This window comes from Pipistrellus kuhlii, unplaced genomic scaffold (genome assembly GCF_014108245.1).
Source record: "Pipistrellus kuhlii isolate mPipKuh1 unplaced genomic scaffold, mPipKuh1.p scaffold_m20_p_31, whole genome shotgun sequence".
Taxonomy (NCBI): Eukaryota; Metazoa; Chordata; class Mammalia; order Chiroptera; family Vespertilionidae; genus Pipistrellus; species Pipistrellus kuhlii.
Window position 1 is genome coordinate 2127661 of NW_023425531.1, and position 17614 is coordinate 2145274.

The 17614-nt window shown below is 52.2% G+C and overlaps 1 protein-coding gene across 1 annotated transcript in view; it reads right to left on the reverse strand.

The window, feature by feature from the left end:
• The window catches only part of SCNN1G (sodium channel epithelial 1 subunit gamma), a 27307-nt gene extending 10050 nt beyond the window's left edge, over positions 1 to 17257 (reverse strand). Inside the window, exons 1-6 of the mRNA XM_036460217.2 lie at positions 17140 to 17257; positions 12954 to 13301; positions 10628 to 10937; positions 8826 to 9016; positions 6843 to 6946; positions 4202 to 4365 (exon numbers count right to left, since the gene is read on the reverse strand). Coding sequence (XP_036316110.1) covers positions 4202 to 4365; positions 6843 to 6946; positions 8826 to 9016; positions 10628 to 10937; positions 12954 to 13270 — 1086 coding nt within the window. The 5' untranslated portion in view covers positions 13271 to 13301; positions 17140 to 17257. The remainder of the gene's footprint in view (positions 1 to 4201; positions 4366 to 6842; positions 6947 to 8825; positions 9017 to 10627; positions 10938 to 12953; positions 13302 to 17139) is intronic.
• Between the last annotated feature and the right edge of the window lie 357 nt (positions 17258 to 17614).

Consider the following 17614-nt stretch of genomic DNA (forward strand, 5'->3'; position numbering starts at 1 on the left):
CTCACCCCTCCTCTTGCAGTCCCTAACTCAGCCTGGCACCTCCATCCGCCCGCTGCCAAGCCAGCACCTACACACCAATCTAACTTGCCTGGCCCTTCCTGGCTGGCCTTGGTTGGCAAGCTCTGTATTTGCTTTCAAATCCATTCACTTCTGCTCATCCCCACAGCCATTGCCTTCATTAAGATACTAATCATTCCTTTCTATAATTACGGAAAATGAGCTGCCACCAGGCTCCTGATTACCTTCAGCCAAGGTGTTTTTTCAGAAGGTTTCTCTCCCTGGCTTGCAATTCTCTCTGCGACCATGTTGTAACTGGCTTTTGTCTGGGTTACCCTGCCCTGACAGTGCTTGACCCACACTTGTCCTTCAAAATTTCCTCATCTAGAAAGCCTTCACCCACAGCTTCTGTCTGCGCTTCCACCCACCCACCCACCCACCCACCCATCAGTAATATTTACTTGGGACCTGCTATCTTCGACGACCGGCAGCTTGGAAATAAGGCAGAGAAGGTCCCTGTTCCTGCAGAGCTAAGGACTGCATTGCAAAGGTGTGCTGTCTTTGCTCATGAAAGTAAGACCTTTGAGTAGATGTTCTAATGTGTTCATCTCTGAAAATCCAGTCTTTGGACACAGAGTCCACCACGCATGAAGGAGATTTTGTTAACTCATCGCCTAAGCAACTACTGAGTCTACCAGCTTAACATGCCCATCCAACAAACAAACAACAAAAAAAAAAACATAGATAAGAAAGGAAGGAAGCCTGGTTTGTTTGGACTTATTCTTAATGACTCCCTACTGACCTCTGTCTAATCCCTGTTTTTTTTGTTGTTGTAAATGATCATAAATCAGAACTAGAGCTGACTGACCCTGCTCTGTGGCTTTGGTTTTGTACATCTCAAATTAGGCATAGCAGTAAACCCACCCATGTCTTTGTTTACCCACCACTGGCAAAGAGAATATCTGCTTAACAATGTGGTGGGTATTTCTAAGCTCAGAGCAGAAAAAAACCAGAGGGCAGAATTCCTTGGTTCTTGTAAGTCTCCCTAGTCTGCAGATCCTGTGAGCGGCAGAAGGCAAGGAGAGGGTGGTTAGGGTAAGGATGCGCTGCAAGGCCAGGTCCTCCCAGCATACAGGTGAAACTGCAGGGCGGGGGAGGGGTGGGCTCAGCATGTTCGCTGTGCTGATCTGGTGACTTGCTGGTGATCAGGAATCAGTGACTCAGCTCCTTGAGTGGTGCCACAGCCTTCTCAAGCCCCAGTTCAAGATCTGATTCTTGGGCAATCAGCATTCACACAGCCAAGTTGGTTTAGGACACTTCTCACGTCAGAACGTACTTCCCCCAGTGGATGAAACACAGCCCTTACATAACTCGCCTCCTCAGAGCAGCAGGCCACCATCTGATAGCATTTCTTGTCCAGGGCTGCCTTTTGATGGGACACCATGAGGTGGTGACCCCACAAATGTCCTCTGGAATATCACCATTACAGCCCATGATCTTTGTTGTCTAACTTCAATATCACTTCCTCAGGAAAGCAGTCCTTGAACTCCCTAAATAACCCACCATTAAAAAGAGCCCTCGGTCAGGCATCCACATGATCTGCTCCCAAGGGTCCTGACTTTGTCCTTCTTAGCACTTATCATATCTAATAAAAGAGTAATATGCAAATTAACCATCACTCCAACACACAAGATGGCTGCCCCCATGTGGACACAAGATGGTTGCCACAAGATGACCAGCAGGGGAGAGCAGTTGAGAGGGCTCAGGCCAGCAGAGGAGGGCAGTTGGGAGGGACCAGGCCTGAAAGAGAGGGCAGTTGTAGGTGATTAGACCAGCAGAGGAGGGCAGTTAGGGGTGACCAGGCCTGCAGGGGAGAGCAGTTAGGGGCAAACAGGCTGGCAGGGGAGTGATCAGGATGGTAGGCAGAAGCAGTTAGGGTCAATCAGGAAGGCAGGCAGGTGAGCAGTTGGGAGTCAGCAGTCCTGGATTGTGAGAGGGATGCCCAATTGCCCATTTAGGTCCAATAAACAAGCAGTCAGACATCCTTACAGGGGTCCCAGATTGGAGAGGGTGCAAGCTGGCTGAGGGACACCCTTTCCCCCTCTCCCCACCCTGTGTGTGAATTTCATGCACCAGGCCTCTAGTCTATAATAATAAAGGAGTAGTATGCTAATTAGACTGGATATCCTTCCTTCCTGACAGAGTCTCGGCAAGCGGGGCCAGGGCCAAAGCCCTTGCATGCATTTCGTGCATGGGCTTCTAGCAGTGATTGTAATTAACCACCTGCGTAACCTTCTGTTTGTTATTGGTCCTCTCTGCTGGACCCTATGTGCCAACAGGACAGGCACAGCATCTTCCGCACTGATATGGTCCCCATGTCTGGCACACAGAAGGGCTCAGAAATGCTTGCTGAGTGAATAAGCAATGGGTGGACAGATCAGCCCCAATGTCCACCACATCACTTTCTAAGCCAACATAAAGCCATCGGGTATGGCTGTGCTAAGCCTTTTGTGGCATTCTAGCTTTGCTTTTGTTTGGGGAGACGTACTTTGCTTCTCCTTTCTTGTGGAGCTACTCAGGCTCCTAACGCTGAGGTTCCTGGGTTGGCTGCTCTTGGAATAACCACTGGGGCTTGGGAAAAATACTTGTCCTTGGGCTCGTCTCTCAGAGTCTCTGACTCAGAAGATCCAAGGTTTCCAAACTCAGGTTTGGAAATCACTGCTCTGGAGGACAAATTCGTGAGGCAAGAAAGCTAAGGACTTTAATTGGGACATTAGGTTGGAGATAAGAGAAGGTATAAAAAATGCCACTAAGGATTGTCAATTAAACTGATAATTATAATAGATACTATTTTTGTCTTAACAGATTAGCCAAGATGAAAAGTTGGTTCATACCCATGTTGGTGAAAGTGTGGGAAACCAGCTACTCTGACACATTGCTGGTGAGCATGTAGATGGTTTCATAGACACATGCTCTTTGCTATACTTGTAGGAAGTAATCAGATAAATACACATCACATCACGCCACGCCACGCCACGCCACGCCATGCCATGCCACGCCACACCACACCGCTGCTTTTAGCTGTGCCTGGAAAGGACCTAATGTCTACCAAGAGGGAGTTGCTCGATAACTCCTCCACAAATGGACAGCTGGGTCCTTAGGAAGGATGAGGCAGGTCTGAGTGTGCTAATAAGGAACCATTGCCACGCTATAGGGTCAAGTGGAAAATGAAGCATAACAGTATTTTGAACTTACATAAGAGGAAAAATGCTTGGCCTGGTGCACATACATGAAGAAGATGATGGCATCCCTGCCGAGACTCAGAAGCAGCCTGAGAGGAAGGGGGCTGTTGGCCAGGGGTGGAAGTGAGATACTGACTATGGGGTGGGTTTCTTACTTTGTGTATACGTTCCCTTTAAATACATTCTTAAGAGTGATTGTACCCTGTCTGTCCACAGTGCTGTATTCCTGAAACCAATATAAAGTAATGTTGAATGTAAACAGTAATAGAAATGATTTTTTAAATAAGGATCATTCTATCAGAAAGAGAAGGGGGGAAGTGAGGGGAGAAGGAGGTGCACTGGCATAAGAGATGCAGGCCTGCAAACAAGAAGTACTCTTTTCCCGAGGCCCTCTGCTCCCACTGAGCGTGCCTGACGCAGGATGGCAGCCGCAGTGCAGATGGACAGGTGTGAGGGCTCCCGGCACCCAATGGGTCAGAGAAAGTCTGAGACTTGAGGGAGAAGGGGTTCTTGGTAAATTAAGTGGAACTGGGAAGTGTGATGGGCTGAATAGTTCTTCTGACCAGTGACTTTCCATTAACCTCTAAATAGTGGCTCACACGCCTCCCAGGCCCTAGATGGCCCACAAAAGAAGGCGTCACCCTGCTGTTCCCGTTACTGCGGTATGGAGCTAGCGTCTGGTGCCTGTGTCCAGCACAGGCAGCATAATTGCTGGTGTCTGTCTTTGGAACAGGGCAGGTTCCTTCCACTCTTTCCCCAGCGGCACCCTGTCCTTGTTCCCTCGCACAGGAGAGACAAGGACAGGTTTTGGTCAGCAGCGGGCAGCCAGGGGTGAACCCTGGGAACACAGGGCCACGCTGCCTTTGAAACCAACACTCTCTCCCACAAGCTGCACCTCCCTGGCTCCCCGGGAAGCACCTGTGCTTCCCGCCGAATCTACAGGAACCAGGCTGTCCTCTTACCAGGTGCATCCCTATGGAGGTGGCCATGGCCGTCTCGATCTCCGTGCCCACGTCCTCGATGAAGGGGTACTCATCCTGCCGGTGCACAATCACCTTAGCCCCGGTGGAGGACACCAGGAAGGGGTTATACTCCTCTTCGTTTACGTACAAGATGACCTGCAGCCCTGGGAGGACAAAGGGCTCGTTGTGGTCACAGGCTGGAGAGCATGCGCGGGGCAGCCTGCCTCACCGTGGGGACCTCACCAAAGTGGAAGGTGGACAGGGCTCCTCTGGAAGCTACGCAGGGGTGCGGGGGGTTGGGGGGAGCCTCAAAGCAGGGACTCAAAATTATACTGCGCTTCAAGAAACGGCTCCCCGGCCAAGACATGCCCTCCGCGTGGTCCCTCAGATGGGGAGCTCTGCTGAGCACAGGGTGTGGGGCCCGGGGGAGAGCTGGGCGCTGGCGGAGGATCTGGCCGCTGGCCTAGCTGTCCACTCTGCGCCAGCAGCAGGAGGGACCTTCCTTTTAAAGCCAGGAATCAGTTTGCTCGAGCTCGTTTGGCTCAGTGTTTAGGACGTCGGCCTGGGGACAGCAGGGTCATGTGTCACGGGCATGTACCTCGGTGCAGGCTCAATCCTGGCCCTGGTCAGGGCACATGTATGGGAGGCAACCCATTGATGTCTCTCTCTCCCCCTCCTCTCTCCCCTCCACTCTCTCTAGAAAAATCCAATCACAGAAGTCAGGGAAGATCAGCGTCTGAAACTCCTCGGTAACACCTCACTGGACAGAAGGCCTCACTGGACAGAATGCCACAGAACCCACCGGCCTGGCTGGGCTGGCAGCTGTTTGGTGTCACAGCCCCCAACCCGCCCCCCCCACACACACACACACACCCGCGCCCCTTCCTCAGCCTGCTCTCCTCTCCCCCAGAAGCTCCAAGCTCACACCTTTCTGTTTTAGCACACACCAAGCAAGTCCTTTCCTCCTCAGTCTGCTCTGCCCGCCAGGACACTCGGAGACAGCCGCCTTTCGGACGCTCTGGGCTGAAACCAAACTGCATCCTGACCCAGCACCTCCCTCCTCCCCTCTGCTGCGTGTCCAGGCACAGCGCTGGCAGGAATTGGTAGCCGCGAGGCGTCTGAGCTTGTCTGCTCATTGGCTATCTGTTTCTTTACTGAAATGCAAGTTCCCTGGAAGCAGGCAGGCGTCTGTCCCGTCCAACACTTTGTCCCTGGCACCGGGGAGGGCCTGGCACAGGGCGGTAGTTGGTAAATGAGTGAAGGAGCAGGGCCTCTACGGCTGAAGGAAGAGAGCTTGGGGAGTTGCTCTTTCATAAAGGACGAAGCCCAGCTTCGTGGGGAAGTGATTTGCTCGACTTCCCACAGTCCCCAGGAGCGGAGCCAGCCCGTGGGAGGCTTTGGCCGCAGCGGGCGCCCTGAGCCACGCGGCCCTGCATTCAGTGAGGACCCGGACTGCACAGCAACAAAGGCCGGGACCCGAGAGGTGTGTGCCTCCGTGAGCAGCCCTGGCCGCCTCGGAGCGCGCTGCGCACCATCCTGCTCAGTTTGCTCGGGCCCTTTCAAGGCTCCTCTTTGTGGGGAAGCGGCCAGTGTGCTGAGCCCTGCCTCCCTCCAGACCTCGCTGGAGAGCAGTGGACAGCAGCCCTGGGGGTAGCAGCGAGCCCCCTGGAGCCGGCACACCGGTCTTGGTAGAGCAGCACCACGCGATGCGGTTAGAGCGGCGATGACAAGCACAGCTGGACGTAAGGTGCTTTGTGTGTGCTGTAGACTGGATTGTGTCCCTTCTCCCACATTCCAATGGGGAGACCCTAACCCCGGGTGACTGCACGGAGAGGGGACCGATATTAAGGTTAAGTGAGGCCATAGGGTGGGGCCCTGATCCACAGGACACCTCTCCCGACAGAGGAGGAGGAGGCACCTGCAAGCTCTCTGCACGCACAGGAAAGGCCGTGTGAGCAAAGGCTGCACGAGGACCCAATGAAAAGGTGTCCGACCTGCAAGCCAGGAAGAGAAACCTCACCCAAACCGAACCTGCCAGCACCCTCACCATGGACCTCCAGCCCAGAACCATCAGGAACAGTGTCAGTGCACGAGGCCCCTGGGCGGTGATCCTTTGTCATGGCAGCCTGGGCCGCTGACCCAGCGTGCAGGTGCTGTCCTGAGGCTTCACACAGCTGTCTGCTCACTGGCCTGCCCTCGGAGCCATTGCTATTGTCCCCACTTGGCACGAGTGCAGTGACTTGTACACGGTACACAGTGAGTGGCAGAGCTAGGTTTTGGCTCCAGTATCTGTCACTTTAGCCAAGATCAAGGTAAGTGTTTGCCTCCCTAATCTCCTGTTCAGTCTATCTGGTTTAAGTCCGTCTGGAAGTGCCTGCCCAGCATTACTCACTCCAGCTCCGAGCTTAAACCAGAGTGGATTCCCAGAGAAGAAACCCCAGCCGGGTCGCAACTGCTCTCTCAAAGGTAAAGAGGAGATGTCAAAGAGGGAAAGACACCAGGAGAGAAGGGACCAACATCGATGCTGGACACACTGCCACAGGGAAAGTGCCTTGGTTTCTGGCCGTGGGAGTTCCTGCACTTCTGGGAGACCTAGCGCCCCCGGCTGGCTGCTGACAGGATCTCCTGGTGCAGGTCTTACCGTACTCGCTTCCCCCCATGGAGGTGCTGAGGGTAGTCTCGTTTTCCTTGTTGTTGAAGGTGTAGCAGTTCCCATACATCGGATGGTGGAAGAGGGTGAAGTTCCTGCGGAGGAAGAACACGGTTGAGAAGGGGCAGTGCTAACGTGGCTCACACTTTTGTGAACAATGGAGGACACTCAGGGCCCACTTCTCCCAACTTTCCTGTGAGATGACACACAGGCCTCTCCTCAGGCTGACCATGCTGATGAAGACCTGCGCTCTGCTTTCTGTTCTCCCTCTTAATCTGCTTGCCTCTGTCTCTATCCTGACTTGGTATTTCGTATGCCACATGCCTGCCCCAAAGTCCTTTATTCTTGAAGTTCTCAGCCAATTGATGTTTTTCTATCCCAATCCCCAGTCCTAAGACATGATCCTCAGAGAAGATCACAGACCTCCCTCCTCCCTTCCTTCCTCTCTCCTTCCTCTCTCTCTTCTTCCCTCACCCTTCCTTCCCTTCCTCTATGCTAAATCAGTGGCTCTTGATCATTGGTATGTATGATGGCAATAGACAAGGCTGTATGTCTGCCATCTACGTTTGCTTCTATAAGCACTTTACTGAGATTAAGGATATTTTGACTCTGCACCATCTCAACCTTCCTCACTGACTCTAGAGCAAGCATGTCAAACTCTCAGCCCACAACAAATACCGTGTTTTTGCGGCCCAGCTAATATAATGTATGTAGGAAACGTCTTAATAAAAATTTTGTAACTTAGTTTTTACAATATCCTGTTGTACATAATTATTAATAACTAACTACAACATTCACTAATGACTAATTACTATCATCGTGTTGCATTCATTTCCCTTACATGCCTTACGTGCAGGCGCACCATTTCTCTCAACTAATACTAGCAGTGAATATTTAGCAGCTGAATGCCATGTCATTAGTCTTGGATTGACTTGTTTGGTGTGAGCAACAGGAAATACTTCACTTCCAGAGAACAAGAAAAATAGGTTTATTTGCATTATGTTTATCTGTTTGTGCAGTTATTCAGTGTCTGCTAAGTTAATGTTCAAGAAAAAATATTAATATTTATTAAAATGTTCTATTATTTTATGTTAATGACCAAAGGCCTGGTGCATGAAATTCGTGCACTGTGGGGGTATCCCTCAGCCCAGCCTGCACCCTCTCCAATCTGGGACCCCTTGAGGGCAGTTGGACATCTCTCTCACAATCTAGGACTGCTGGCTCCCAACTGCTCACATGTCTGCCTTCCTGCCTATCTGCCTGATTGCTCCTAACCACTTCTGCCTGCAAGCCTGATCACCCCCTAACCACTCCCCTGCCAGCCAGATTGCCCCTAACTGCCCTCCCCTGTCAGCCTGGTCCCCCCCAACTGCTCTCCCCTACAGGCCTGGTTCCCCCACAACTTCCCTCCCCTGCAAGCCTGGCTCCCCCCCAACTGTCCTCCCTGCAGACCTGATTGCCTCCTACTGCCCTCCCTTTCAGACAAGTTCCTCCCAATTTCCCTCCCCTGCTGGCCCGATCACCCACAACTGCCCTCCCCCATTTTATGGTGGCCATCTTGTATCCACATTGGGGCAGCCATCTTTGACCACATGGGGGTGGCCATTTGTGTGTTGGAGTGTTGGTCAATTTGCATATTACCTCTTTATTAGACAGGATTACTCACTTATTTCAGCCCTTTGTATTCAGCATGTCTCTATTAAAATAAATCTATGTTTGTATGAAAATTGAAGCTTTTGTGATTCTTGCCCACATACACTTTAACCTTGCTTATTTGGCTTGTGTTAGCTTTGTAGTCTGACATGCTTGGTCTGAAGCCTAGCTCCTGTGTAGCTGTTCTCCAAAGGGCGGGCCAATGAGAAGCCTGCCTACCATTCCCTCCCCCGACCTAAAGCTGAGCTGCAAGCGCATGCAAGGGGCCAGCATTCAGAACTACCGGCCCGGGGGCTGAGAGAGCAGCCTGCCTCTACTGACCTGGCATCACAGGACACCCCGTCAAAGAAGCAGGTAACCACCAGCTCCTCTGCAGAGTAGCTCATGTTGATTTTCTTCTCCAGAGGCACCTGCGCCATGATGTTCATGTAGTGCAGCTTGTACCACTCCTGGATGGCATTGACCCCCGAGCTGAAGGTGTAGACAGCACAGTGGGACGTGCCGTTCGAACACTGGGAATAAGAGGAGACATGAGCCTGAAGCCATCAGCCCCAGTATTGGCCTGCAACAGGACTGGAAGGATGAGAAACAGACTCCAGACCAGATGCCAGGGGAACAGGAGGGGGTCCCTGGGCAAGGAATGGGCTTCTTACATCTGGGTGCTGAGGGACTTCATCCTGAAGCCCCAAGGATCAAGAAAGGAGTCGGTGAGGAGGAATGACTCCCTACCAGGTGAAAAGCAGAACTAGCTCCTTCAGGACCCCACACATCAGGGCTTTGGCCAATATCACTACTGAGTTCCTATTGGCCCCACAGTCTAAATCTCTGAATTGTAGCCCAGATTCTGACACTGCTTCTCTGCAGGATCTTGGGCAAAGCACTATATACCCATCATTTCACTACAAAATGTTGACGAAAATACCATCCTTCCTCACCTCACATGGTCATTGGGAAGAGCAGCATTTAAAATATATAAGCCTGGCTGGTGAGGCTAAGTGGTTGAGTGTTGACCTATGAACCAGGAGGTCATGGTTCAATTCCTGGCCAGGGCACATACCCAAGTTGTGAGCTCGATCCCCATTGGGGAGGCATGTATGAGGCAGCCAATCAATGATTTTCTCTCATCATGGATGTTTCTATCTCTCTCTTCCCCCCCGCCCCATCCTCTCTGAAATCAATAAACATATGTATTAAAAATACAATAATGCGAGTTTTATAGGGAAATTGTGGTACAACCCAGATGCCCTCATCATGCAGGGCTTAAACACTCTCCTAAGAGACAGCCACCAAAGGGTTGATTTGAGAATCAAGAACATTGTGGGCATTTAGGAAAGAACCCAGGAAGACTTTGAAAAGTCTCAGTGATTGAGAGAGAAGGCCACTTCTTCAGGGCCTGGGACTGGAGTCAGGAGGTCTCACAATCAGCACTCAAGGCTAGAAGGTATGGAAGTAGCTCTCCTCCTGTAGTGGAGGCTGGAGCACGCAGAGGACAGTAGTGGTGGAGTTTGCCCAAAAAGGTAGGTAATGAATCTCATTTTTGACAAATGGCTACTTTTTTTTTTTTTTGAGCCCCTCAAATGGGACTAAGAAGAAGAGATCAGGTGTGTGTCCCCCACAAAAGCAAGCAATGCAGGGAACACTGAGTGTTTCTGCTTTTATTTCTTCTTTCTGGTGTCTGTGCCCCTATTTTGCTTTGGTGGAGTTTCAGTTCCCCCTGTGGATACAGTCTCATGAGGCTGTCTATCAAGGTCCCCGCCTCTGTGAGCCAGCAAGGGATCCAAGCTTAGCCAATCAGATATCCCAAGATGGGATGTGAAACCACCTTCATGGTTGAATTAAAAAGACTAAAACTACTTGAAGCTTATTTAGCCCAACAGCAGTATCCGAAATTACTCTTGTCACCAAGAGCCCTGGATCTTCCCTAATTTCTGTCCTTAGGTGAACTACTGACCACCTAAGACATTTGCTTTCTGCTTAAGATAGTGCATCCATTTTAGTTGTCTGTAGCTCATTCACCCTGAGTGTTTCCTCCCATGGGACCATGGGGCTAATGTCAAAGGAGACACCTCCCTGACCACTGTCTGCAGCCCACCCCATGCTCCAAACCATGAGCGAGTACTCACCAGTTGGAATCCCACCACCTCCTTAGACTCTTGGACATGCATGACGTCCGCTGCCTTATGGATGATGCTCCCACTGACTTTGCGCTTCCGCCCGGTGAGGAAGTCTGTGGCCTTGCTGGTCTCACCCTCATTGAAGACCATCAGTGGGATCAGGTTGAGGAACTTGGGCTGGGTGCCCTCCCACGCCGAACTCCTGGGCTCTGCCTCTCGGCGTTTCCGAGACTCGATCTCTGAGAAGCCATACAGGGTCTTCAAGGCTGCTCTGGTCTCCTGCTCCAAGTCTGCTAGAAGGGGCCTCACGGCGCTGTACCTGCCAAGGTGGAGAGAGGGAGTCAGGGAGAGCGGAAGCCCCTCTGGCACAAGGCTGGCACTTCTCCCTGCTGCTTTCCTCCACATGTGCCAGCCTTGAGCCCACTGCTCCTGGCCACTGGCCAAGGAGATCAGGCCTTTTACGATTTGTCCCATCCCAAGTGACCACTGGCCTGAGTGGGGACAGCTTCTGTGTACCCTGTGTGACCTCTGGCTTCACCTCTGCCGTCACTGTCTGCTTGCTCTTGGGGTGTGTTAATGAGTTTGTCTCAACCATCATTTCCAGAGTGGTGACTGTAAGTGCCTCCTATAAACAAGCCACTGGTAAGGGGGGGTGTACCCAGGGGGCAGGCTTCATTTCCACCTGGCACACTTGCCCTTGCCCTCTGATTCTCCTCCAGTCAGAGCTGGGAAGGAAGAGGTGTAACTGTTGCCTTGACAACCTCAAAAACACAGAAGAATGATACAGGACTCAAGTGACGGAAACATGACACCACCCTTCACAGTACCAAGTAATCTTAGTCTCCTTCACTCTCCCCTCCTCCTTGTTCTGTGCATAGTAATTGAGCCAGTCACCTAGGTTCCAGTTCCCTAACCTGGTTCTGGCTGTGTCAGCTTGGACAAGTCATTTCCATGTCTCGTTTCCCCAACTCTAACATGGGGTTAGTAGGCAGAGTCAATGAGTTTATTATGCCTATTGAACTAACGGTCAGTATTCTTAGTTGTATTAGTGTTCATTGTATTTGTCAGCTTTTCACTCTTCCAGTACAATGTCAGTTCTATTAGGACAAAGACTGTGTTTGGGTTCTCAGTTCTATGCCCCATATCATACCACAATTTATAGATGATTAGGGAACAAATAATGAACAGAAGAAAGAAAGAAAGAAAGAAAGAAAGAAAGAAAGAAAGAAAGAAAGAAAGAAAGAAAGAAAGAAAGAAAGAAGGAGGGAGGGAGGGAGGGAGGGAGGGAGGGAGGGAGGGAGGGAAGGAAGGAAGGAAGGAAGGAAGGAAGGAAGGAAGGAAGGAAGGAAGGAAGGAAGGAAGGAAGGGGGAAAGTAGGGAAAAAAGTTAGAAAGGAGGTGGAGAAAGAAAAAAGAAAAGAAAGACTTTGAGGTGGGACTGAGTCTTAGACATGACTCTGGCCCAGGCAGCTCCTGTGAGACTTCCTGCCTTGCTCCCTTTCTCTCCACCCCACACCTGCTTGGACAAATTCTACCGGAGTCTGATCTGCCTCACAGATCAGTTTTTAAGAATCTCAAGGACACCAGTGACCCATTTAAAACAGGTCCTGTAGCCGAAACAGGTTCAGCTCAGTGGATAGAGCTTCGCCCTTTGGACTGAAAGGTCCCTGGTTCAATTCTGGTCAAGGGCATGCGCCTTGGTTGCAGGCACACACCCAGGAGGGGGTTTGCAGGAGGCAGTTGATTGATGTTTCTCTCTCATCGATGTTTCTAACTCTTTATCCTTCTCCCTCCTCTCTGTAAAAGAGTCAATAAGATATATTTAAATAAATAAAATAAAACAGGGTCTGTGGCAGGGGACAGAGCAAGTACCGAGGCCTGATTCTCCCCAGAGCCCAATGACCTCAAATAGTGGGCTGGGTTCACTCAGGTGAGCACTTGGGGAAGCTGAGATGCTTCCGGAAGTCACCTGGGTGCAACTTCTGAGTCAGCCATGAGCTCATATCTGGGGAGAGTGAGGGCGTGAGCTTGGAGAGCTCAGGAGACAAGGCTAAGCTGAGCCATGTGTGTGCATGCGTGTGTGTGTGTGTGTGTGTGTGTGTGTGTCTAAGGTGGGATAGCTCATCCCAGATTCAGCCTCCAAGCCAAACTGATCCTTGCAGCCTTCCCCTGTGTTCCCTGAGCCAGCCCATCCTCAGAAGCAGCTGATGGACAGAAAACCTGGTACAGATTTAGAGGCTGGGAGAGGGCAATTTGCCTACAGCACATGTCCGCAGGCTGGAGGGACCCCTTCAGGAGGGCCTGACCCCATGCCGGCCCCCGCCCCTGCCTCTTACTTGTAAGGGTTGATGTTGCAGATGGTGACTGCAGGGAAATCCAGCTTCTGGAAGTGGATTTTGATGGAGACTGAGACGGTGTAGAAGGAGAGCACTAGGAGGGCACACTGCCAGAAAATCAGCGCCACCGCCGTCAGCGTGAACAGGATCCAGAGCAGGCGGCGGAGGCGGCCGCGGGACACCACGATGCGGCGGCAGCCGTGGGTGTTGGTCTTCAGACAGTACCACCTCATCAGCTCCTTAATGGTGGGCGCCTGAGGCCCCCTCACAGGCAGGTTCTTCTTGATTTTGGCTTTGATCTTCTCTCCAGGAGCCATGGCGAGGGCGGCACGTGGACAGGCAGTCAGGCTGGAGGGACTGAGAAGAAAAGCAGGTGAGCTCACCCCGCCCGCCCACTGGCCTGTCCCTGGAGGTGCCCACGTGCCCTTTGTCCCGCTGTGGGCTGGACAGCCTGCCCTGGCCCCTGTCCAGGATCTTTGTTTTTGGGGCACCACAGCTGCCAGAGAGCTGCCTTCCCGTCCTGCACCCCTGGCCCAGCGCGTGGGGGCGGGGAGGGTCCACCGATCACAGGGCGGGAGAAGGCACTTTCACCTGGTGCTCAGGCCGCGGGTCAGCCCTGCAGCGCCTACCGAGCTTTCTAGGATTGCCCCCTGCGCCTTGTTGCCTCTGGGAGGGCAGCCTTCCTAGCTCATCCTGCCCCCTGGTGCCCAGCTCAGGGGCTGGCACAGGGCAAGCACCTGCCACGGATTCTGACAGATAACCTCTCCCAAGAGAGCTTCCTGACATCCCCTTAGATCGTGTTCAGCCCTGCCTTCCAGGTCCTCCCAGCACTCTGCTGCTTTACTGGAAGTGGAGAGTTTCTGTTTCGTTTCGGCTTCCTTTCCTCCCTTTACAGTCCAGATCTTAGTGTTTCCGAGGCTCCTATTTTAACAAAAGCTACAACTATTGGCCACTTAATATCTGCCAGCGGCTGTGCCACATTTCCTTGATTCTAAGATAGAACACACACCGATTTAATAACAGCTTTGTTTGGGGGAGAGTGTTGGAATGCAAATTACCACATTCATCAGTGTACATGATGCATCTCAATTACAGAAACTCCACGATGTGAAATAACATTCCTTTTAGAAATGAATACATATAATATATACATGTATCTAGGGTCATCTCATGATTATAATATATATAGTCTCATAAGTCTCATAAATATATACAGTCTTTCTTGATATCCTATATCAGTGGTTGGCAAACTCAGTCAACAAAGCCAAATATCAACAGTACAACAATTGAGAGCCAAATTCTTTTGAGAGCCAAATTTTTTAAACTTAAACTTCTTCTAATGCCACTTCTTCAAAATAGACTCGCCCAGGCCATGGCATTTTGTGGAAGAGCCACACTCGGGGCCAAAGAGCCGCATGTGGCTCGAGAGCCACAGTTTGCTGACCACGGTCCTATATATAATAAAAAGCTAATATGCTAATTAGACCGAACAGCTAAACCTTCAGGACAAAGCCGGGGCTTCAAGAGCCGAGCCCCTAGCATGAATTTCTTGCATCAGGCCTCTAGTAAACACATGAATATCTCATCTCATGTTTTAACAACCCCATCAGGTAGGTTTACAGGTACTGTTATTATCTCCGTGTTACAGAGGGGAAAAGAGGAACTTGTACAAGGTCGCACAGGCAGTTGAGTGGAGGAGCTGGGTTAGAACCAGGGTTTATGCCTGCGGAGAGCTGGGGTTGTGCTGGGTGCTGCCTCCACCCACGGCAGTGAATTAGCAGCTCCTGGGGCTAAAGTGAGAAGGAGGGAGAAGGGGTTCTGAACTGTTTGCTTCCTCATCACTGGGCAGGTCATGTGGTCACGTCCCACTGGAGTGAAGGAGGGCAGCTTGTGGAGATGCCGCCCCCATCACTGCCGTAGGAGACAGAGGCAGCTGAGGACGTGCTCCAGGACATACAGGGTGGTCCCAGGCGACCCTTGGGCCTGTGTCTTCCACAAGGACCTTAGTTTCCCCTTCCAATTCTTCAGGCAGGGCTCCAGGCTCAAGTTACTTCCCCCGACTAAACCCATGGGATATTGCCCAAAGTTTAGAGCTAAGGCAAAACTTGGAGGCATTCATACTTATGATGCTAGAGGGTTTCAGGGTTATGATGTGAAGCAAGCATGTCAAACTCACAGCCCACAGGCTGAGTGCCTTGCTTATTTGGCCTGTGTTAGCCTTTGAATTGGATGTAAAGGAATTGGAGTGCTGGGGGGTGGTGCAGGGCAGACAGACCACACCGAACCCGCCACTGAGACCTGTCCCGCTGGGAGGAGAAGACCTCGGACCCTCAGAACGATGCTCTTAGACTCTCGGCAAGAGGAATAGAATTTATTTTTTGGCATTTAATAAAATATTGCCTATCCCCACCTCCTCTCTCACTATAATCCAAAGGCAGTTTGTTTTTAAAACCTGATATAAAAATTGAAAGAAAAAAGTCCCTAGGTACATTTTCCTGCCACCTCAAAGGTTTTGGGCTCTGCCAGTGTTCAGCAGAAGCTGTGGTTCTGAAAGCTCCCGTCTCCAGCCCTTCTTCTCACTGAAGACAGCGCCGGTGATTCTTCTGTCCCATTAGCCCCCGCAGAACTGACCCGGGCCCGGGGTCACCTGCCAATGTCAATGACACTACAGGGGGAAGAAGGAAGCCCACCGCTCCCATCGCAAAACAGATAGATGTTTGCACAAATAACATCTCAACTTCACAGCAAACAAGACTGCAGCTGCTCTTACGTCTACTGCTGGGTTAAATAGGGTGCCGGATGGGAGATCGTGTACCTGACACACAGCATTCACTCTTCTAAGCACTTTACAGGTGGCCACACATTCCATGTCCACGTCTTCCCAGTGCGCGCCGTGATTCCCCCATCATACAATGGCGCCCACACTCACAGGTCCGCAGCTTGCCCAAGGTCACCCTAGACCAGTGGTTCCAACCTTTCTAATGCCACGACCCTTTAATACAGTTCCTCATGTTGTGGTGACCCTCAACCATAAGATTATTTTCATTGCTACTTCATAACTATAATTTCGCTATTTTAATGAATCGTAATGTAAACACCTGTGTTTTCTGATGGTCTTAGGCGACCCACAGGTTGAGAACCGCTAGCAGAGTGGCCTAAGACCATCTGAAAACACAGATATTTACATTATGATTCATAACAGTAGCAAAATTACAGTTATGAAATAGCAATGAAAATAATTTTATGGTTGGGGGTCACCACAACATGAGGAACTGTATTAAAGGGTTGTGGCATTAGAAAGGTTGAGAATCACTGCTCTAGACAGTGGCTGAGTTGGGATTTGAATCCAGGAGTCCTCAAATAATAATAATAATAATAATAATAATAATAAAAACAATAATAGCAGCCACCATTTATTGATCCCGTAATCTTCCCCCAGGCACCCTACTGAACTCTTTCATACATTACATCTTGAATCCTCACTATAATTATGTAAACTACTAGTACTATGCCTACTGGGCAGGAAACTGAGATGCACAGAGGTGAGGTAACTGCCCAAGGTCGAAAAGGTAGGAAAGATTCCTTGAAATTCCAGGGTCCTGGCTCAAGACGGTGACTCTACTGCAGCCTTCCAGCCCACTCCTGACCTCGCCTACCCACATACCAATGAGGGAACAGGAGCCTCAGCTCCTTTTTGGGGGAGGGGGGGCTGTACAGCCCCTGCCCGCCCAGAGCAAAGCCACCAGGCGTTGTCCTGTGGCCCACGGACAGCCGGGGCTGAGCCCGCGGCGAGAACTGACACCCTGCTATGAGGGTTTGCTTCTCTGCAACCACAGCTGAGAAGACACAACAGAGGGAGAGAGGCAGCGCGGTCAGGTCTGCGCGTCTCTCGGGGCGGGGAAGAGGCTGCGCAGGTGCCGGGAGAGGCGAGGCGCCGCCCCGGACCCCGGGCGCCCTCTCTGAGCGGCGCAGAGACCCCTCTCCTTAGCGGTGAGCTTCGGGCCCCACCACGGGCAGACGCCAGGGAGCTGGACCCCCACTGACCTCCGACGGTCAGCATCCCGGCCACCCGGAGGCAGCCCGGCACCGCCACCCAGCGCGCGGACGGCGTCCAGGAAGCCAGGGACCCCGCGGCCGCCCCGGCGCCTGGATCCCCGCAGCCGTGCGACCTGACCCGGCTGCTCACCTTCCTCGGTCCCAAGGCTCCCGCGCGAGCAGGTGCGCGATCCGCACGCTCCTTTCTGCTCCGGGCACAGCGCGAGCATCTCCGGGCTGCGCGCTGCGGGCTCTTGTGAGCCTCGCCGGGCCCCGCCCCCAGGCCCGCCCCGGGCCCGCCCCCACCTGCCCAGGTGTGTCCCCGGCGGCGAGGCTGAGCCTGCCGCCGCCACGCGGGCGCCGCCTGCCGCCCTGCGGCCGCTCTGCGCCCGGGGCACAGCGCAGTGCCTACCGCCGCCCGGAGGCCATTCTGCGCCCTGCATCCCCTCTGGGGCGTGCGGTGCGCACCGCCTCCAGGCTAATCGCAGCGCCTCCTGCCGCCCGGTTACTTCCCAGCGCCACTCACGCTGGTCAGCCAGGCTGTCCAGCACCAGGAAAACCCAGCAGGCTTATCTAGGGCTTCCTCCTGACCGGGCTACCTGAGCCCAGCTGCTGGCAGCAGGGCT